Source organism: Marmota flaviventris, chromosome X (assembly GCF_047511675.1).
Source record: "Marmota flaviventris isolate mMarFla1 chromosome X, mMarFla1.hap1, whole genome shotgun sequence".
In the NCBI taxonomy this organism is placed as follows: domain Eukaryota; kingdom Metazoa; phylum Chordata; class Mammalia; order Rodentia; family Sciuridae; genus Marmota; species Marmota flaviventris.
The window spans coordinates 29,183,443-29,207,094 of NC_092518.1; the positions used below are offsets into that span (position 1 = coordinate 29,183,443).

The 23,652-nt window shown below is 41.4% G+C and overlaps 1 protein-coding gene across 1 annotated transcript; it reads right to left on the bottom strand.

Annotated features, from left to right (window-relative positions):
- Positions 1-3,317: 3,317 nt before the first annotated feature.
- Ervfc1 (Endogenous retrovirus group FC1 Env polyprotein) lies at positions 3,318-4,853 on the bottom strand. The gene has a single exon (XM_071606057.1). The coding sequence runs from the start codon at positions 4,851-4,853 to the stop codon at positions 3,318-3,320; it is 1,536 nt and encodes a 511-aa protein (XP_071462158.1).
- Between the last annotated feature and the right edge of the window lie 18,799 nt (positions 4,854-23,652).

Genomic DNA, 23,652 nt, shown 5'->3' on the forward strand with positions numbered 1-23,652 from the left:
ATTTGCTAACAGGTTTTAGACTCTCACAACCCAATCATTTATCATCTGAACCTTCTTGCTTTGTCTTACTTGTGAGCTTTTGGGGATACCACATCTAAACCTTATCAAATACACTGGAGAAACCATAGCCTTTGAAACAAATGGTGCTGGAAAAACTGGTTAGTTATCCACATGTAGAAGAATTAGACTAAACCCCCACCTCTCACAATGTACAAAAGTCAATTTAAAATGGATCAAAGACCTAGGAATTAGACCAAAAATTATGGAACTCCTAGAAAAAAATGTATGGTCAACACTCCAACATTTAGGCACAGGCAACGACTTGCTCAATAGGATCCCAAAAGCTCAGGAATAATGCCAAGCATTAATAAATGGGATAGCATCAGAGTAAAATGCTTCTGCACAGCACAGGAAAAAATTAAGAAAATGGAGAACCTGCACAATGGTAGGAAATCTTTGCTAGCTACGCTTCTGACAGAAGATTAATATCCTGTAGTTTTCTTCATAACCGAAATTATACCACAGAGTTCTGTTCTTTGAGATATGGGAACTGGGATTTCAAACTCCCACACTACACAGGCACTTCAGGTTTTGAGCAGCTTTAATAGTCCAACTGGAGTTCTCTGAAGGTTAGAGGTACCTACACAGGACTAAGCATGCAGAAGCTGGGGGAAAGCAGCTGGGTGTAAAGTGGATCCAAGGGACATTTGCTAGAGTGTCCTTTTACTTTTTCCTCCTTATTGGATTATTGTTAAGATAATTTTTTATTTGCTTGCTTGTTTTTGTTTTGTTTTGTACTTTTGTGGTGCTAGGGACTGAACCCAGGGCCTCACGCATGCCAAGCAAGCACTCTACCACTGAGCTACATTTCCAGCCCACTAAAACGAAGTATTTTTTTTTTTAATTTTGTGATAGCAGTGATGATGGTATTGTGAATCAGATATTTTATTTGATCTAGATTACTATTAGAAAACAAATGGTCAGCTAATATAATTTTTATCATTATGCTTCACATAAATATGTAATAAGGAGAAGAAATAATTTCTGATGTCAAGGAATCTTAAACTTCATTTATAAAGAGAATGACACATAAAATATTTATGCACATTTGTTAATTCTCCATTGCTGCCATGCCAAATAGCATAAACTCAATGACTTAAAATGACACTCATTCAGTATCTGCAAGTTTTATAAGTTTAAAGTCCAGTTTGGTAATGTTGAGTTTTCTACTCAGATCCTACCACTTGAAATTAAGTTGTCAGCCATCCTACAATGCCTACCTGAGGCTTGGGTCCTTTTGAAAGCACAGTAGTTGTTGACAGAATTTGTTTCCTTATGGTTCTAGGACTGAGACCCCATTACCTTCATGGTTGTTGGGCAGTGGTGGCTCTTATCTCTTAGAGACTTCATACTCACAGGCTATCTCACAACATGGCACTTATTCCTTCTTCTCTGAGGTCAGCAGGGGAATACTTCTCTCTGGCTTCTACATATCCCGAGAAACTCTTACCTGAATGAATCAAGTCTAACCAGATAATCTCCGTAACTTAAATTAAACCACTTTAAGATAAAGTTTTTTTACATCTGTAAAATTTCTTCCAAGCAGGACAGAAATCCAAGGAGTTGGAAACTTAAGGGGTCATATTTAGAATTTTTTCTGTCACAACACATAGATGCAGATCAACACTGAACAAAGAAATCAGATGTATGTGCTTAGGATGAAGAGCACAGAATGGTTTGGATAGAATTAATTTTTAAAAATTCAGCGGGTGGATTTTGCACAAAATTCTGAAGAATTTCATATATTAAAAGATAAATAAATAATGCATTTCATGGGAAGAAATAATATATGTAAGGCCATAAGGAAATAACAATTCCATTTATGTAGATTTAATATCCTTAACACCACCTTATATTTGTGCAAAATATTTTTCTTAACTCTGTGATAGGTGAGTTAATCTAAGTAGGAAGTTGGTGAAATAAAATTTTTATTCACTTTTTTTTGGAGGGAGGGTTACTAGGGATTACACCCAGGGGTGATTTACCTCTGAGCTACATCCCCAGACCTTTTATTATTATTTTTTTAATTTAGAGATAGGGTCTCACTAATTTGCTCACATCTTTGCTAAATTGTTGAGACTAGCCTCCAATTTGTGATCCTCCTGCCTCAACCTTTCTGGTTGCTGAGATTACAGGTAAGCATCACAGTGCCTGACTATGGTATGAATTTAGTCTTAAAATTAATTGATAAAATGAGTTTACATACCTTTTCTTCTGTAATAAATGTTGCTGACCTCCTTCCACTTCTTTTTCCCATAAACACCAACTTGTGCACAGGTGTACACAAATGTAGACACCTATATCTGCAGATACATACAATTAACACTAACTGGAAGATAAAGATATCTCTTTTAAGACTGGAAGACGCCGCACCACACGACACAGATCATCAAAGAGGTTCCACTTTATTACAAAAGGCTGTGTGTTTATATAGGTCTAAGGAGAGGTCGCAGGGTTGAGGTAGATAACAAGTTGCCCGTTTATTGGCAAGCTCTTCCATATGTCAGTTCCGGAGCCCAAGAAGTTAATTCTAATTGGGGATAAGGCTTTCCACCAGCAGGGTTTGAACATTGGCACCGGCGGGAACGTTTCGCGCCAGTGAAAGAAACAAAGAGGAGAAAGAGGGTCATTAGACGCGATGTTGGGGTTTTTTTCTGGGGTGCTACCACGTTATATGTTTTCCCAACATTCCTCCCATTTTGTTTTCTTAGGAATTGGGGCATCGTTGGTCAGATCTGGCTGCTTCCGGCTGTGCGGGGGCGGCGTAGGGCCTAGAAGGGGAAGTGGAGGAATGTTGGGGGGGGCAGGTCTGGGGATATCAAGGCAACCAGAAATAAAACCCAGTGGCTATAGACAGCTACTTCCGTAGGGGTGAAGTCTATGAAAGTTCCCTGAAACCACAAGTCATCGATGGCGTCGAACCAGTCCTGGATGGAGGAAATAGTTGGTATCAGCCACTGGTCCTGTAACAGAGACTCTAGGAAATATTGGAAGCGTTGCCTTGACATGGCGTCACCAGCACCTGAAGAAGATCAGAACAAACAAAAGCAGGATGAAGATAAAAATTAAAGCAAATGTCAGTTTTTGGCAGAAGATCGATGTCGGGGGACTGACAAGAGAAGAGGCCAAGGGCCATGAGGAGGCTTTAAAGGACATAAAGGCTTAAGAATCCAGCATGGCAGATTAAGAGGTTCTCCGGGCTTGTTGTCTCCCACTGTCCGATGTCTGTTGCATTCCATCGCACCTGGTAGTGAGCTTCAGCAATGAGTGAGCTGTTCTCTTGAAGATGTTGGGGGTTCATTGGTCAGAGGCTGGTAGTACCTAAGCAGAAGCTGGTTGAAAGTTTGGCTAGAGATCATCCGTAATTGGCCCTGTAGGAAGCGAAGCAGACAGGGCAGGAACAGACACATCAGGAAAAGAAGACATATGGGCCCGAAAAAAAGCAACAGCCATGACTGGAAGTGGGCTAAAAAGAAGGTGGCAAATGGGTTTTGGTTTGGTGGATTTTTTAAAGAGGTAGCCAAGTCGGTGAGCTTGACTACATTAGTTTCCACAAGGCCTGATTCATTGATGTAGTAACAGCATTCTTCCCTAAAGAAAAGACAGGTTCCACCTTTTTCGGCTGTGAGTAAGTCTTTAGCTCGTTGATTTTGAAGAGTAACTTGAGCCAAGGATGTGACCTGCCTTTGTAAAGATGCTAGAGATTCTGCCGTAGAAGTGAGCGCTTGCTCAAGTTTAGAACTTAAGTCCTGTACAACCCATAAGGAGTGTCCTAGAGCTCCACCAGAAATTCCTGCTCCCGCTGCAGATACAGCCAGTGAGAGACCCACCAGTATTGGAAGGAAAGCAGCCCGCTTATTCCGCACTGGGGGAGACAAGAGGGCTTGCACTTCAGCTGGGGTATAGAGAGTCAATTGCGGGACAAGTGTCACCAGTATACATGGTATAGAGGTATTGGTGAATAAGATAGTGATGAGAGAACCATTACACCAAAAGAATGAGCCAGATGGTGCATAGAAGTTAAATGTGATGTTAGAGTGGCAAAACTTTGACTGGGAGACACCCAAGCCCAGAAGGCAGCGCCGGGGAATCACAGTATGGTTAGACTCCTCGGTCTCCCATAATGGAGCGTTGGGTGAAAGGGTTCGGAGAGAATGGCGGGCAGATGGAGTGGAAAAATTTGAGAGGTCAGAAGCAGAGAAGTTCAAGGAAACCGCTGCAAGCAAAGGTCGAGTCAGAGAGGCACATAAGTAGCAATCAGTTGGTGTGATGGCGGGGAGGGTTAGATTTAAGAAGGTTACAGTTTCAGTAAGTAGTCGTAGCCATGAATACCGTGGTGGACTCCCGACATTAGGCTCATATGGATCCTGTATGAAGTCTAACAACTGCTGTTCGGAATGCTTTATATCAGTAGAGATTATAGCTACTGAGGGCTGGGAGGGTTGAAGCTCTCGGGAGATGGAGATGGATCCACAGGGGATGGGAGAGGATTTGTCACAGTAGAAGGAAGCATTTACCCTAGAGGTCCAGCGTGGATGGTTAGGGTCAGTGATAGCCAATTGATAGCCCCCCGAGATCAATCTGAAATCTCCAACGCAGGAATCCCCGATGCATGCACGTGGGTTATGAACATTGCATGACCAGTAGGGGCACCCCCCATAAGTTTCGGGCCACCATTTGCAGTAATCCTCTGTCTGATCATATAAGAAGCAAAGGTAAGGCCTAGTGGCTGTTTTTAAAAGTTCAGAATTCTGGGAAGAGAGGGGAAGGAAGATAGATGCATTACGTCCCATAGGGGCGCAATCAACCAAAGAAACTAGGCAAGTGTAACGAGGACATATGTCTTGTTACATATGCCTTGGACATATGTCTCTCTGATTTTGAATCTCCAAGTATAAGAGGAGGATGATGATGTCCCCAGGAGAAGGGTGATGACTGTGAAAATACCAATTAGAAGAGTGGGAATCATGGTGGAGTATGGGCGGTTATGCGAGACAGGCGAAGCTTTAGAAGATAGTTAGGATGTGGAGAGCAGGAGTAAAGGGGAGGTCTAGGGGGTGACTCTTGAGGCTCCTCTGGGGTAGTCTTGTCATCAGCAGGTGGGGCGGCCTCCTGGTGATTTAGCTTCAACAGGATTCCTCAGTTTGATCTGCTATGAAGCTTAGCATTGCTGAACATAAGTGGGCTGAGGTTGCCCAGTTGAATCCAGTAACATTAAGGGCCCGATTACAGCCAGTGAAAGGCCAATCGCCTTGGCCCATAGACTGAAAGCAGATGGTGCCATCCTATTGCCATGTCGCTTGGATGTAGAAGCACAATCTGTGGGTTGGGATAGAAGCTTGAGAGAGATTAATGATTAGTAACAGGAGAGGGTTGGCAAGAAACTTTAAGTTTGGTGGGCCCCAGCATGATGGAAATATGACTGTATGGGGTCCTGTCCGGCGAGGTTTCAACGACTGAGAATGTACCTCTTGAAGTAAAACTGCATCACCCAGTTGAAGAGGGTCCGATTTAATTCCCGATTGTGCTGGAACAGAAGTAACAGATAGTGCAGGAAGACACCAGTCTGTGTGTTCTCTTAGGACTTTGTATAGAAGCATGAGATAGGGCAGGTAGGACACAAGGGGAGGAGGAGTAACAGGAAAGTTTTAGTTGATTAAGAAAGGCATCCATAGAACAGCTCAAAGGGGCTAAGGCCTGAGGGGGCTCTAGGGGTTGCCCGAATTTGGGTGAGGGCCAATGGCAAAAGATTGGGCCAGGATAGTCTGCGTTCCATAGCAAGTTTAGTGAGATGATCCTTGAGAATGCCATTAGGCCTCTCAACCTTACCCAAGGATTGGGGTCAGTGGGGGATGTAGGGCCTCCAAGTGCTGTTAAGGCCTTTGGAAACTAGTTAAACAATCTGAGAAGTGAAGGCTGGACCGTTGTCTGACTGGATGGAGGCAGGAAGTTCGAACCTAGGAATGATCTGCTCAATGAGGATGGAGGCGACAGTGTCAGCAGTTTCTGATGGTGTCAGCAGTTTTCCTGGAGGTAGGGAAGGCTTCTATCCAACTGTAAGAGAGTGCTATCCCCAAATTACAAACAGTTAAATCCTGTGTCAAGGCCTGACCAAAGTGGTAGGGACTGTCCCTGAAGCCTTGGGGTAGGCCTGTCCATGTCAGCTGTTGAAACCTAAAGAATGTAAGGTCTCCCCATGTGAAGGCAAAGAGGTAATAAGAGTCAGGATGCAGAGGCACTGTAAAGAAATCAGCTTTAAGATCCAGGACAGTAAAGTGAATGGTCAAAGGGGGATATGAGAAAGAAAAGCATGAGTGTTGGAAACCGAGTGGATGGGAATAACTGCATCATTAATTAGGTGGAGTTCCTGGACTAAGCGATAGGCTCCTGAGGGTTTGCACACCGGCAGTATGGGGGTGTTGCAGGGGGAGTCAGTAGGAATAAGGAGTCCCTGGGCCAGAAACCAGTCTATAATGGGTTTAAGTCCCTCCCTATGGGTTTTGGAGATAGGAAATTGGGAACACAAGGAAGTGCAGTTTGGTGTTTCAGCTGGGTATGGACTGGCTTGTGGTGGGAGGCAATAACCAGCTGGAGATGTCTCAGACCTAGGGATCAGGGGGCAATGGCACAGTAGGTACTGTCAGGTCATTAGAGAGGGTAAGAGTTAAAGGCCAAAGGAGATGGGTGGTAGTATTCTTGGGGTGTAATTGGAGGGTGGCTCCTAATAATTGGAGAACATCTCTGCCTAGGAGAGGAACTGGACAGGATGTAATGACCAGAATAGTGAGTGAATGGGTGTCCCTCCAGGGCACAGGCCAGCTTTACAGTTCTGTTTGGGGGGAAAGAGTTTGTCATTAATCCCCATAACTGAGACCTGGGAAGGAAACAGAGGCCTAGAATGTGCCTAGAATAGGTAGCCCCTGTGTCCACAAGGAAGGTTATGGACTTACCCGCTGCCTGGAGCATTACCCTGGGCTCAGAGAGGGCTGAGGGGGTCTTTGAATCTGGGCTTCTTCAGTCTTCTGCAAACCCCAAAAGTTCAGGAGAAGGGACTGCCTGACTGGTCATACCCCTGCGTAGAGGCGCCAAGGAAGGGCCAGCCAGGGGCAGTCAATCTTCCAATGTCCTGTCTGCTTACAGGTGGGACATGGCCTGGAAGGAGGCCGTGGGTTTGGGCATTGGCGAGCCCAGTGACCTTCGCATCCATATTAGAGGCAAGCCTCTGTGGAGAGGAATGCTGGTTCCCCTCTGAAACTTTTGCTGGAGATGTAGGACTCGGGGCTGCTGTCAAGGCCTGAGTTTAGGGTGTTACCTTCTTTTCTGCAATGGAGCCTGCTTTAAAAGCCGTTTTCACCAGATCTCAGATAGGGGGTCTGATAGTCCTCCTCAGCTCATTTGAGCTTTTTCTAATACCATGAGCCGATCAAGTAATGAAATGGGTTGCTAACTATAGCCCTGATGCGAGACTCAAGATCTACCTTAGTGTATTTGGTTAGGGCCTCTGTAAGGCGGTTGAGAAATAAGGATGGATTTTCATCAGGGTTCTGGGTAATGTCCTTCAGTTTATCAAAGTTAACTACCTTATTAGAAACTGCTTGCATGCAGTCCCAGTTAGGTTCAGTTATGGGACCTGTACTCGAACTATCCCTTCAGCACCAGCTACTTCCCCGAGAGAACAAAAGAACTGTGAGTTATCTGATAAAAGGGATCAGTGGGACACTGACAGGAGAAGAGGGGCCTGAGTGGGGGGGAAGGGCTTATCAGTAGAAGAAGTGAGCAGAGTGGGGGGAGGGGGAGAGGCTCGGAGGGATCCGGAGATCCCACCCATTGCAGCCAGGTGGGACTCATCCTGCCTGCCCGTTGCAAAGGGAGGGGAGCGTGAGTCAGGGGCTCGCGCGAAAGCTGCTGTGGCGCAATGAAGGTGAAGGACGGTGGTTTGCCCACCGGCTGAGGTGGGATCCCGTGGCCTCTCCAAGCCGCCGAGGGCACACTACCGGCCCATTTTGCTGGCCGCACCGGGAAGGTGGAGCACCAGCGCACGTGTCTAGTGGCCAGGCAGACTAGAAGCACGCAGACAGGGCCACGGGCGGCGGCTGCAGCAGGGAGGGGACGCAGATGCGGGGGGGAGTGCGCAGGCAGGGCCAAGGGCTGCAGCAGGGAGGGGACATGGAAGCAGTACTGCTGGGAGGGAGAGCAGACATGAAGAGCGGAGGGAAGGGCGCAGAGGGGAAGGTTGGGAACAGAGAGCAGAAGGCAGGATGGGGAGACCTGGGACTTTTTCTACCCTTTCAAGCACTGGCAATAGTTAAAAGGTCCCGGAGGAAATTTGGATCTAAGGAGCCTTCTGGAGGCCAATGATTGTCATTATCTAGCAGATATGTGGGCCAATCTTGGGCACAGAATCTGATAAAAATTTTGGGCTTGAGGTCTGGGGAGAGAGACAGTAGCCAAATTCTTAAGGAGACACTTGAGTGGTGTGGTTTCCGGTATAGATGAGGAGGCACCCATAGTTAGAGAGTGGAGGAAGGGAGAGCAAAGAGAGAAAAAGAATTAACCCGGGCCGTAGGAGCTTCCTGAAAGCGTGGAGCAGATGGAGGGTCACGTGGGCGTCCCCGAAGTGACCAGTCCACTGTGAGTAGGCACAGAGGGCACAGCTCGGTCGTCACCGATGAAGTGCAGTCTGTGTGACCCTGTAAGGTCCATGCCCCGGGCCACCTGATGTCAGGAAAATTTTTCCACTGGAATGAGAGAAAGTCAAGGAAGGAAAGAACAGAGCCCCAGCGGAACGGAGCTCCGGGCCGGAAGTTCAGCTCTGGGCTGAACAAAGCTCCAGCAGGGCGCGCGGCGCGTGGCTCCCACGGTGCGCAGCTCCGCGGAGGAGGAAGAGACCAGGGAGCCTCTCTCATGTAAACCCAGAAGCCTCACGCCTCAACGGGAAGCAGGTCGCCAGAGGGTCCACTTCGACCAGTGAAGGTCTTAGTGGGGAGTATTCCCTCCTCCCTACTGGGCGTCAGGAGTATGCCAGACGATCACGGTCGCGTTTCCTGCTGGGAGCCTGAAGGGAGTTGGCGAGCCAGGGAGGGGGGAAACTTACCTAGACCCGATCAGTGGTGAGTGCAGGGAGCCCGTGCCCAAAAAGACAGACAAGGGCGAAATGTGTCGTTGGTGACGGCGGTGGCAGAGCTGGAGCTCAGTTTGTCGAGCACACCGTCTCCCGGGTTTCCGGCACCACTGTAAGACTCTAAGACGCTGCACCACACGACACAGATCACCAAAGAGGTTTCCACTTCATTACCAAAGGCTGTGTGTTTATATAGGTCTAAGGAAAGGTAGCAGGGCTGAGGTAGATAACAGGTCGCCCGTTTATTGGCAAGCTCTTCCATATGTCAGTTCTGGAGCCCAAGAAGTTAATTCTAATTGGGGCTAAGTCTTCCCACCAGCAGGGTTTGAACATTGGCGCCGGTGGGAACGTTTCGCGCCAGTGAAAGAAAAAAGAGGAGAAAGAGGGTCGTTAGACGCCATGTTGGGTTTTTTTTCAGGGGTGCTACCGCGTTATATGTTTTCCCAACATTTCTTAGCTCATCAATTACATGACTATAACAAAGCAAGTAGTTGCAGATTCACTCAATGAACCATTTTAATAAACATTGCTCTTTTAATAAAAATCACTCCTCTGCTTAGTTACAAAATCTACCAATTAGTACCTGGCATAATCCAAAACTAAAAAGAAAAATTATGTTCCTATAAGGAAAAAGGAAAGATAGGCATCAAAGGAATATTGGGTATGAGCAATATGAACAAAATTTGAAATTTTTCATAAAGGCAGTATCAACATCTGAAATATTTGAAAGTTGAATGATGCCCATGTGACTATGAAGAATTTATTAGCTATCATTCAGATAAGTCTAAGGAGTGAAATAGACTCTGCCTCCAAATTAAGGACAAATAAATGGGAGTGGAAGCAACCATTAATTAATTAGAAGTGGACAATGAGATCACTAAAATCTCAGTGGATCATTTAATTCAAATAATTATGATGATTACAATATATTCTGTGTGCTGCCATAAATTAGATAATAGACTAATTATAAGCACAAAATGACAGATGAAGACCTCAACAGATTCAGAGAAGCTGGTTTATTCTTTCAAGGACTGGGGCACTATAGGGGCTCATTTTCCGGATGTGAAAATGGCTGTTGGTTATAGAGAGAACTTTAGTTTTATAGGATACAATGAGGGTGGTTTAATCATTGGAAACCATGGAGGTGCCTTTCAGACAGTCAGGGGCTAGTTGTGCAGGTTAAAACTTTAACTCAGGAAGGCAGTTGTAAAAAGGCTGAAACTCATTGTTGCCTGGAGAGATGGGAGCCCAGATCCAGAGGGATAAATACTCAAATCTTTTCTCATTGCTTTTCTTTTTCTGGGATTCATTGTTTCCCAGAATTTCAATGTTTACAGAGCCTCAATTTAGGACTAATTTGCAATGGGGGAAGGTCAAATTCCAGAGCCCAGCATCAGGGCCCATTGTTTTGGTGAAAGGATTTACTGGGAGAGGTTAATGTTTGGCCAATTTCCCCTGAGCTGCACTGTCTTTCCATTTTTCTTTAGGGGATGTCTTGTAGGAATATTATTTTCCATAACCCTTCATTAATTATTGTAAAAATCAATCACTAGCAGTAGCTGAAGGAGATTAGAGAATGAGAGTGAATCACAAATCCAAATAATACTGTAGAAGTTTCTAATGGCATAGATGAGACTTGGAACTGGATTGCTAGAGAAATCCTAGAAAATAAGTGATTGAAAGGAAGAAATGATTTATGTTAAGTTTCTGTAGTCCATCCAATTAATTAAATTTTTCTAGCCAAATCAGTTATATAAAAAATAAATTATTTTACATTATAGCTTCCTACAAAATATTCAAAGTAAAGATAAGCCAAAGGTAAGTACACTTTATTTATATTAAAAGCAAATATATAGATATCATACAAATAAAAAAAGAATAGGGGGCTGGAGATGTAGATAAGTGGTACACCCACCTGCCCAGCATGCAACAGGCTCTGGATTCATTCCCAAAACCACACACACACACACACACACACACACACACACACACAGGAAAAAAGGAAAAGAAAAAAAGAGGGAAAGAGAAGTAGGCATTTTCTGATGCAATAGCATCTAGATGCCTACAGGTACTATGATGATAAAGATCAAGAATAACAAGTTTTCAATTTCTAAGCAAATTCTATAATGAATATTAAACACTGTGTAACTGAAACATTGATGTTGAGTTTAAATGATTTCAATGATTAGTTTCCTTGTATCCATCCCAATGATTATTAAGAAAGTCAACTATTTTTGTAAAGTATCTGAGGATGACTGATCATATTTATTATTTAATAGGCCCTTAAATCTTCAAGGTTTTTGAAAACTACAAGTACACATTAAAAAGTCAATCAGGTTAACCAAAAGATGTAAATAATTTATTATTTATTTTGTAAATAAAGATACCAAGTACCATATATTTGCTGAGTAATTTATAAGTTCATAGACTTATTCTATTCAAATGCCATTTATCATATATTCTCACGTACTTAACATTAGTTATGTTCATGGGTTTCATTATTGTATCTCTTGCATGTTCACAGCTCTTGATTTCATTCTCAACTCTGATACCTTTCCCTCTATGCCCATGACACTTGAAGAAAGTCAGTATTCTAGGTTCACTCAAGTAATCTATTCTTATAAAATAGCATGTAAAGAATGTTTAAGATTTGTTTCAGTAGGCCAAGCACTATGGCACATGCCTGTGATTCCAACAACTTGGGAGGCTGAGGAAGAAGGATCGTCAAGTCCTCCATAACTTAACTAGAACCTGTCTCAAAATAAAACAAATAAAAAGGTTTGGGGTATAGCTCAAAGGTAGAGTCCCCTTGTTTTCAATTCCCAGTACTGAGGGGAAAAATTTGTTTCAATAATTTATGTCACTGACCACAAACTTTCAGATTACATAAAGATTATCAAAATAATAATTTTGTTAAATTAATGAATGTGAACATTTCTGTGATGTATGCCTGTGTATGTCTGCATATATGAGTATATATAGTTCTATGTACTCTATGGTGGGAAGCTAATAAGAGTGCCAGTTTGAATGTTTACTCCAATAGTCAATAACTTAATAGTCGTAAGATATTTTTACTATTTTTAAAAATGATTTTGTGGTTCAATTTTTAGAATTAGGATGTAAATAAGTTTATAGTAATGATTAAGTATGAAAATGTATATAAACTGCATGTTCCTTACATTTGACATGTAACAGATGTTAAATACATAACAGTAATATGTATACATAATGTATTTGTTGTGTATATATATGCATACACATATATAAAGATCATAAAGAAATTAGCCAACATATTAGCATGACTGCATTTAGCTGATAAGAATTTGGATTTTTCATTATACACTCTAGGTCTACAGGATAGAATTTGTGCTGCCTTAGATCCATACTTCTAGATGGGAAAGCACACTAACAACATGAAAAAACAAGGGAATAAAGCACCCCAAACAAACCAAGATGCATCAACAACAGAAGCCACTGATAACACAGTAGAAGAAGTGTCCAAGAAGGAGTTTATATTGTATATAGTTAAATTTATCTGTGATGTAAAGGATAGTATAAGGTGTGAAATAAAAGAAAAAATACAGTAAGTGAAAATTCACTTCAATAAAGAGTTAGAGATTGTGAAAAAAAATAAGCAGAAATCCTCTAAATGAAGGAATCCGTTAAACCAAATTATAAATTCAATAGAAAGCATTACCAACAGATTAGACCACTTGGAAGACAGAACTTCAGACAATGAAAACAAAATATATAACCGTAAAAGTAGAGTTGGCCATGCAGAGAAGATAATAAGAAATCATGAACAGAACATCCAAAAATTATGGGATAACATGAGAAGACCAAATTTAAGAGTTATTGGAACAGCTGAAATGGCAGAGATACAAACCAAAGGAATGTACAATCTTTTCAATGATTTGGTAGCAGAAAATTTCATAAACCTGAAGAATGGAAAATCAAATTCAAGAGGCTTAAAGGACCCCAAATGTACAAAATTACAGCAGACCCACACCAAGACACATTATAATGAGAATGACTAACACAGAGAATAAACATAAAAACTTAAAGGCTGTGAGAGAAAAATTACATATAGGGGAAAACCAATTTGGATATCAACTGATTTCTCAATCCAGAGCCTCAAAGCTAGGAGGTCTTGGAATAATATATTTCAAGCTCTGAAAGAAAATGAATGCCAACCAAGAATTTTATATCCAGCAAAATTAAGTTTCAGATTTGAAGATGAAATTAAAACCTTCCATGATAAATAAAAATTAAAATAATTTGCAACTAGAAAGCCTACACTACAGAACATTCTCAACAAAATATTCTATGAGGATGAAGTGAAAACAAGCAAAGGGAAGATTACACTAAAGGAACATTCAATCAAAGAAGAAACTAAGACAAATCAAAAACCAGAAATAAATCAAAATGACAGGGAATACAAATCATATCTCAATAATAGCCTTGAATGTTAATGGCATAAACTGATCAATCAAAAGACATAGATTGGCAGATTGGATTAAAAAGCAAGACCCAAAAATATTCTGTCTTCAAGAGACTCACCTCATAAGCAAAGACATCCACAGGCTGAAAGTGAAAGGATGGGAAAAAACTTATCACTCATATGGATTGTGTAAACAAGCACAATGGAAATTTCCTAGCACTTACTCCCTCCTCCCAACTATGCTTAATATGTAGCAACCACTACTTTGTTCAACTCTAGCATTTTAACATTTTGAGAGTGTTATATTAATAGAATCATATGGTATGCTCTTTTGGATATCAAATTGTTTTCCCTCAAAAGCATGGCCTCAAGATCTATCCAAATTGTTGCATGTATCAATAATTTGTTCCTTTTTATTTTATGGTATGAACATCCCACTATTTGCTTAAACATTCACCTATTGTTAATAAATTTTGGTTGTTTCTAGTTTTTGGCTATTACAAACAAAGCTGTGATGAACAATTGCGTACAACTCTTCTAGTGGTAATACATTTATATTTTCTGGGATAAATGTCCACGTGTATAATTGCTACATTGCATGGTGAGTGCTAGTTTAGTTTAATTTTTTTTTTTTTGGTTTGTTTTTTAAGTTTCCAATGATTTCTAGTTACTGTGCTATTTTACATTCCCACCAGCATGTATAAGTGATATAATTTCTATGCATAATTGCCATCATTTGGTATTGTTACATTTCAAAAGATATTCACTGTTCTGAAAGGTATGTAGTAATATCCCACAATGGTCTTTGATTTTCATATCCTTGATACTTAGTGAAATTGTATTTCTTTCCATGTGTTTATTTACTATCTGTATACCCTCTTCAGTAAAATGACCCTCATGTCTTTTGCTCATTTCCTAATTGTTATCATTATTATTATTCTTTGGTGCTGGGGATTGAACTCAGGGTCTTGTTCATGCTAAGCATGTGCTCTACCAGTGAGCTCCCAGTTTGCTTTTTTAACTATTGTGTTGTTAGAATCTTTGAGAAATTGTAGATATTAATATTTTATCATATAGGTGGTTTGCAAATATTTTTTGACAGTGGCAACTTTTATTTTCATTCTGAGAATACTAATCAGTGTATTTTTAAAATTTTAGTGAAGTATAGTTTATCAATTTTTTTATGGATTGTGCTTTTTAGTGTAATATCTAAAAACTATCTTTATCAAACCTTAGGTCCCCAAAATTTCCTCCTATATCTTCTTTAAAAAGTTTTGTAGTATAAAGTTTGCCTGAATATCTATGTTCCATTTGAATTTGTTTTTATATAAGATGTGAGGTTTAATTTGAAGTTGAGTTTTCACTCTAATGAACCTTCAATTGCCTCTGTACCACTTGTTGCAAAATCTATCCTTCCTGCATTGAATTACTTTTGAAACTTTGTTGAAAATTAATTGTCCATAATTACATGGAGGTATTTCTATGGTTTCTATTCCATTGTATTCATCCATTTGTTCATCTAGCCACCATTATCACACAGTCTTGATTACTATAGCTAAATAATGTATTAAAATCTGGTAAATCAATTCTTCCCTTTTTATTATTTTAAAAATTATTTTAGTTATTCTAAATTATCCTTTGGCTTCTCATATGAATTTTAAGATATAATTAACTATACTTAGAAAAAAATCTTGCTTAAGATTTTGATAGGCCTGGCATGGTGGTACACGCCTGTAATCCCAGCAGCTTGGGAGGCTGAGACAGGAGAATCCTGGGTTCAAATCCAGCCTCAGCAACGTTGAGGTGCTAAGCAACTCAATGAGGCCGTCTCTAAAATAAAATACAAAATAGGGCTGTGGGGGGGTGCTGGGGTTGTGCTCAGCATTAGAGCACTCATCTAGCACATGCAAGGCACTGGGTTTGATCCTCAGCACCACATAAAAATAAGTAAATAAAATAAATGTATTATGTCCAACTAAAACTAAAAATATATATTTAAAAAAATAGGGCTGGTGGTATACCTCAGAGGTCAAGTGCTCTTGCATTCAATCCCCAGTACCAAAAAAAATTTTTTATAGAAACTGTGTTAAATCTATATATAAATTTGAGGAGAATTGATATCATAGCCATGTCTTTTAATTCATGAACATGTTATGTTTCTCTATTTAGCTATTCTTTTACTTCATTTATTAGTGTTTTTACTTTTCAGCTTATGAATCTTTTACACAATTTATTAGATGTAGATTTACATATTTTAGGGTTTAAAAAGCAATTATAAGTATTATTATTCTACTATGTAATAATATATATTATAACTATAGTTCCCATGTGTTTATTACTAATATATAGGACAACCAATTTTTCAAGTCACTCTTATAGCTTGCAATGTTGTGGCCTCTTCATATTAGATCTAAGAGTTACAGATTCCATGGATTTTTTTTTATGTAGACAAACATATCTTTATGAAGAGATAGTATTCTTTATTTTAAAATAATATCCATGGCTTTTATTGTCTTTCTTACCTTATTATACTGGGGGGAGTTTCTATTATGCAAAATAGAAAATACATAAAATACCAGTTATGAGTGTGAATGTCCTTGCCTTGTTCCTGGTCTTAAGGAGAATTAAGTTGGTCTTTCACCATTAAGTATAATGCCACATGTATGGTTGTTTGTAGACATTCTTTATTTTTCTCTTCTATAACTAAGTTCTTTTTAAAATGTTTTTTGTAGTTATAAATGGACATCATGTCTTTATTTTATTTGTTTATTTTTTATGTGGTGCTAAGGATTGAACTCAGTGCCTCATATGTACAAGGCAAGCACTCTGCCACTGAGCTACAGCCCCAGCCTTATACCTAGGTTCTTATGGTATGATTTGGATTACTAACGTGAGACTTTTCCTATTTTCTCATGTATCCACTTAGAGCTGTAAATTTAACTAGCAACATTGCTTTAGCTCTGCCCCACAATTTCTGAAATGTTATATTTTTATTTTAATTCAATTACATCTTTAAAAATTTCTTTAGAAAAAATTATGAATATAAAATAAATAGATAAATAAAAAAATTATTTTGAGATTTCCTCTTTGACTCATCAATTATTTAGAAGTATGTTTTTGTTTGTTTGTTTGTTTTTTACTTTTGAAGTATTTGGAGCTTTCCTGTTGTCCTTCTCTTCCTGATTTCTGGTCATAAATGTAATAGTTAATGTAATAGTTAACATCATAGTCAGAAAGCACATAGTGAGATGGTAATTTTTTTCAATTTGTTGAGGTTTGTCTTATCAAATAGGATATGCTCTATCTTGTTATGTATCACAAGGTATCTTGAAAAAAATGTTCATTCTCCTGTTTTTAATTTATAGTGTTCTATATATTATATTGATTGATGAATAAAGGATTTATTCCTGAATAAAGGATTTTTCTGGTCCATAAAGTTTGTGTCTGGCCAGGTTCTTTTTGTGCTAACAGGGAGAACACAAAAAGAACTCACATCTGGATCCCGCCTAGCTAAACCAGCTGTTCCCAGTACCATAGGCCACAGAGAACTTTCCTACCTGCACTCCTGCACCACCCAAAATGAGCCCACCTAAAATAACTGACAAACTCCTCCCATGACTTGGCCCTGCTAAAACACTATAGAATCCAGACACTTGTTACAGCCTGCCACCATTTTCCCCTCAAAAATGTGCTCCTCCATTGCTTAATAAAGCATCGCTGGTCCGCTGAAGTCTGCCTTCATTTTCTTTTTCTTTTTGTATTCCTTTTTCTGTGCTTTCAGCAATCAGTGCCATAAATTCTTATAATCACTTCTTTAGCTGCATCCTACATATATGGATTCTGTTCTACTTTATTTTTCATTCACTTAGTCTTAAATTTGCATTGCAATATCTTCTTTGACCTATATATGGTTTAATAGTTATATTGCTTAATTTCCAATTGTTGGCAAGTTTGCTGCTATATTTATATTCCAATTGTTGGCAAATTTGCTGTCTTTGATTTCTAGGTTCATTTCATTGTATTTGGGGAATATGATTTGTGAGGTTTCAATTATTTTAATCTTTCATAAGATTTCCCTTTTTTAATAATTTGAAGTATGACTTGTCATGGTGCATATTCTATGTGCTGCTGAAAACAATCTGTGGTGTGTTGTGTTAACTCAAGTATTCCATAAACATTAATTATATCCTGTTAGACCATGGTGGTGTTCAGTTCTACATCCTTTAATCTAAATCCTAAGTATCTTTGATGATTTCCTTTTCAATATTGACTCATTAAATAGAAGTGTTTAAATCCCAAATATAAATGTGAATTTGTCTACAGTTCCATTTAGTTCTCTCAGTGTTTGCTTTATGTTTTTGAAACTCTTTTTTGAAGGTATGCATATTAAGACTGTTATGTATTCTCTAGTGGAGTGATTCTTTTATCATTACATATTATTTCTCTTTGACATTAATTATTTTGTTTCTTCTGAGTTCTTAGATTATCTGGTAACAATACAACCAAGCCAGTTTTCTTGGATTAGCATATTCACTTTCTACTGCTGCCATAACAAAATGCCATAATTTTACTAGCTTAAATCAATACAAAATTATCTCTCTATCAAGGAAATTATCAATTTCCATACTGGAAATTATTGGGAATAATCTGCTTCTGAGCTAAGTTGTTATCTAAATTCAGCTCTTTGTGGTTGTATGAGTGAGGCCACCATTTCCTAGCTGCTTGCCATCAATTTGCCACAGTAAGCTCCTTAGAAACCTGTCTTATGTCCTTGCATATAAGTGTTTACATCGGCAAAAACTGATACGATAAATCTTTATCAGTCTTGAAATAACTCTGATTTCACCTTCTGCCATGTGGCTGTGAACTCCTGTTCTACCGTAGATCTCCTCACTTACACTTCTTTCTTCCTCCTCAGCTTTTATATACTTTTCAGAACACATCGGGCTCAAGCATGTAATCCAGGATAATCTCATTATTTTAGTTTTGTAAGCAACTTTTGTTATCTCTCCAAAATCCTATCATTTTACTTTTAAACTGCCTATGTATTATTTTTTAAATGAGTTTCCTACATAGTTAGGTCAGATTAATTTTATTCATTTAACTAATGTGTTTGGAATGTTTATGAATGAGAGTAAAATAGAATAGATAGTAAAATGACTAGGCAGTTATGGGGTAATGGGCCCCATTCAACCACACCTGAAGGCTAACCTAAAGAGCACCATCAAAGCCTACTTCAAATGTAAAAAACCTTGAGGCTCACCTGTGGGAACATCTCTAGCCAACTCCTTTGTCCCAGAGATGGAAAACAAAAGATGATGGTAAACCCCAATAAATGTTATAAGAAGGAGGAAGGGTCACTGAAAGGAGAATGGAAGTGAACCCTGATGGTAGCCAGGATGTCTTTTTCAATACCTATTTTACACAGATTTTGCTCCATACTCTTCCCAAAACCATACATAAACTCCTAAGTTGGTGTTACATCAGTTTGAGGTGAATAAGCAACCTGCACGTGCAAAAGAACCACCAGTCAGGCACCAACAGAACTGCCTGTCAATCAGCAAGGTCTCCTGGCAAATCCTAGATCTTAACCAGCTTCCCCTCCAACCCAGGTAGGACAAGGGACTCTAAAAACCCCTTTTCCTGTCCCAAGCCCTCCCTTCCTGCCCTAAGCCCAATAAAAATTCCAGTCCTGTTGAGCCCCACACACTTCTCCTTATACCCAATCTGTTGATCTGAGGGTTCTGCCCAAGCAAAATCTCAATAAAGCCTCGTTTATCAGCCTTTTTAAATCTGCCTCCTTTTGGTTGCCCCTGCCTGACCTTACATCTGGTGCCAAAACCCAAGAGGGCTTTTCGGGCCTCCCCCATACCTTACATCTGGGAGAGAGGTCTACCCTCCTCTTCAGACTTACCAGGAAATTCCTAAGCTGCTCTTTCTTTCCCTCTCCCTTCATCTGGGCTGACAGGAGTGGGGTAGGTTTCCATGTTTCCCCTGAACTTCCAGCCTCTTTCTATCTGGAGGTCTATCTGTAAGTCACACACATGCCATAGATCCCCACCCATTTCGTTCAAGGCCCCGGGAACTGAGGAGACTTCCCAGTTCTTGGGTGAGACATTCCAATCCATTTGGGCCCCCAGTTGGGTTGCAGGGAAGTCTTAACCCCTGCCCTGCCCTTATCAGTTCCTCAGGTGAGTGCAATCAGAATTTGGGACGCCATTTTTTGCTCCCACACACCCCCAAGGGTACCGGAAGGTCATGGGAAACACCAAGTCCTCCTTAGACCCTAAAACTCCTTTAGGTGTCTATATTCAAATTTTGCCAAATTAGGACTCACTCAAGACCAATGCTGTAACTGCCTGGTCTTTTATTCCACTGTGGCCTGGCTCCAGTGTGACTCAAACAGTGGGTCACAATGGCCCCCAGAAGGAACTCTTGATTTTAAATACTCACTGAATTTTACAATTTCTGTCACTGGACAGGGAAGTGGGCAGAAGTCCCTTACATCTGGAAGCACATTCAGGCTTTTTGAGGTCCACTCCCATCTCACCCTCTGTTCTATCTATTCTACTGCTCGAGTCTTCCTTGCTAGGGAAAATTCCAAAACTCTCTCCCATTGTTCTTCAACCTCTCCTTCCACATTCTCAGAACCACCAAAGCTGCTCTCAGCTCCACATTCCTTTCTCCCCCTTCCCTACTCAGGCCAATCCAATCCCTCCTCCCCTCTAACACCTGCACGCTTACTTCCCCCTCCTCCTGCTACCATAGCTCCTCCTCCGCCCACTCACCATAGCTCCTCCTCTTCCACTCCAGGACCCTCCCCCTCCTCTCCCTCCTCCTATCCTGCAGCCATGATTCCTCTGCCCACCTCTTCTACTGATAAACCCTTCCCGCTTCCCCTACAATGGATTCCTCCACCTACTCACTCCTCTCTTCTCCTGTCAGTACCCATACCCAGTCCCATCAGGCCATCTTACCAGCTAACCCAAAGCTCAAATGAGCTGAGGAGGGCCCTCAGACCCTTATCCAAGATTTGGTGAAAATGGCCTTTAAAGCAGACTCAATTGCAGAAAAAGGTAACCCTCCAAACCCAGGCTTTGGCAGCGGCCCTGAGGCTTTTGTCTCCAGCAAAATCTTCATGGGGAAACCAGCATTCCTCTCCGCCAAGGGCTTAATTCAAATGTGGATGCGAAGGTCACCCATGCCCCCCCCCCCCACTCCAGGCTATGCCCCACCTATAAGCAGACAGGACATTGGAACAGCGACTGCCCCATGGCTGGCCCTTCCTCAGTGCCTCCATGCAGGGTTATAACCAGCCAGGTGGTCCCTTCTCTTGAACTATTGAGGTTCACAGAAGACTGAAGAAGCCTGGACTTGAGGACCCTCACCACCCTCGCTGAGCATGAGTAATGCTCCAGGTAGTGAGTTTGGACTTCCCGCTTCCATCCAGTCAGACAACGGCCAGGCCTTCACTTTTACGCAGGTTGTTCAACTAGTCTCCAAGGTCTCAACATCACTTGGAGGCTCCACATCCCCTTACCGACCTCAATCCTTGGGTAAGGTTGAGAAGGCTAATTGCATTCTCAAGGATCATCTCACTAAACTTGCTGTTGAACTCAGACTGTCCTGACCCAATCTCCTGGTGTTGGCCCTCACCCAAAATTGGGCACCCCCTAGAGCCCCTCAGGCCTTAGCCCCTTTGAGCTACTCTAAGGGCACCCTTTCTTAATCAATCAAAGCTTTCCAGTCACTTGTCCTCGCCTTGTGTCCTACCTGCCCTAGCTCACACTTCTACGCAAACTCCTAAGAGAACACATAGACCGGTTTCTTCCGGTGCCATCCATTATCTCAGTCCTAGCACAACCACAAACTGAATCGGACCTTTTTCAACCGGGTGATGCAGTCTTGCTTTGAGAGATGCATCCTCAATCGTTGAAACCTTGCTGGAAAAGACCCCATAAAGTCATAGTTACTACCCCAATGGAGGCCAAGCTTTTGGGCCACTCCCCCTGGTACCATGTCTCCTGCCTTTAAAAATCACCTGTTCCAAATGTCCAGTCCTAGACTTCCACCACACTTGAGCCCATCAAACTCAAGATTTCTTGCCAACCTTCTTCTTCTTTTACTAATCATTAATCTCTCTCAAGCTTCTATCCCCAACCACAGATGGCGCTTCTATATCCAAGCAACATGGCAGCAGGATGGCACCACCCGCTCTCAGTTCATGGGTCAAGACAATTATCCTTCCACTTGATGCAATTGGGCGGTCAACAAATTAACTATTTGGGACCCCTGGGACTCAAATGGGCTTCTGGTGTTGATGGTAAATTTTATTCTTGGGGTTTTTCCAAGCAAACTTCAGCCTCTATCAGAATATGGAGAACTTATATACAAGTGTTCCCTCAAATTTATATAACCATTCTGGAGCAAGAGAAGGAACTCCAACACCAACTGGATGCAGATGAATTCAGTTGCCCATCCTAAAGCTGACCCTTTCTCATGGATGGCCCTAATATACCAGGGCCTTCAGCTTCTCAATTTATACAAAGTTAATAACATTTCAGACCATTTCCTCTGTGCAGGATTGGACCAGATTTGGATCATACTCTGTTAACTGTGATTCCCATTTATCTTCCTCTCAATAACTCAACCATACCCCAAGGAGCCCCCTCTCTAGCCTTGGAGGAATTACCTCTTTTTTGTAACTCATTGGGGAATTTCCCCTGCTCATACACTTCCTCTGGTTCAGCACCCTGTGACCAGATCATTTGAATTTCTTCCCTAACTTTTGTTCTGCTGGGGTTCTTTTTTCTGGTGCAATGTTACCCTAACGAAAAATGTAAGCCTCAACATGCCCTTTGCTTTTTGTGTTCCTTCCATTTTGGTCCCTCAATTAACTCTGTACGGTGAGGCTGAATTAACATGGCTTGTTACTACCTCCCTTTCCAGGACAAGATGGTCATCTTTCTACCAGTAGTAGTTTGGACTCCCCCTGGCCTCCTCACTTGCTGTCTCCGGACTGGGGGCAGGAGGACTTGGTTAACCAGTAACAGCTACTTAGAAGCTTGAACAACAACTTTTGGAAGTGGTAGAGGCATCAGCTGCCTCTCTTACTTCCCTACAAAGACAAATAGCATCTATTGCCCAAGTTTCATTACAGAACCATCGAGCCCTAGATCTCCTGACAGCAGACAATGGAGGAACATATCTATTTCTGAAAGAAGAATGCTGCTATTATATCAATGAAACTGGATTGGTTGAAAAGAATGTCGATACTCTCTGTCATTTGGGTAAAAGGCTTAAATACCAACAATCAAATGGCCTTGGCCAGACTGGCTAAACTCAACCCTAATTATGTGGCTGACTCCCATTCTCACTCCTATATTAGTCATAGGGTTTCTATTAATGATTGCTCCCTACTTCCTCAGGTTCACCTGAAAGTGCGTGGGTGAAATTGCCAGAGTGACCTATACCCAGATGCTCTGATACCCCTACAGTTGCCTCCCCACGGAATCGACTCCGGAGCCACCCCCTTACCCCAGCACCCCTAGCCAGCAAGAAGTAGGCAGATGAAATTCACCACCCTATGTCATCAAAAAGGTCAGGATGTTAGGTCTTTTGGAAGTGATTAAACAACCCACACATGCAAAAGAACCACCAATCAGGTGCCAACAGAACCACCTGTCAATCAGCAGGGTCTCCTGGCCAGTCCTGGATCTTAGCTGGCTTCCCCAACCAACCTCAGTAGGACAAGAGACTCTAAAAACCCCTTTTCCTATCCCAAGCCCTCCCTTCCTGCCCTAAGCCCAATAAAAATTCCAGTCCGATCGAGCCCCTGTGCTTCTCCTTAGACCCAATCTGTTGGTCTGAGGGTTCTGCCCAGGATCAAAATCTCAATAAAGCCTCATTTAGCAGGCTTTTAAAATCTGCCCCCTTTTGTTTGCCGCTACCTGACCTTACAGCTGGAGCACCAAAATGGGATTTTCTGCTATCAGACCCTTCTGGCATGGTGAAAGTTCTATCTCTTCTT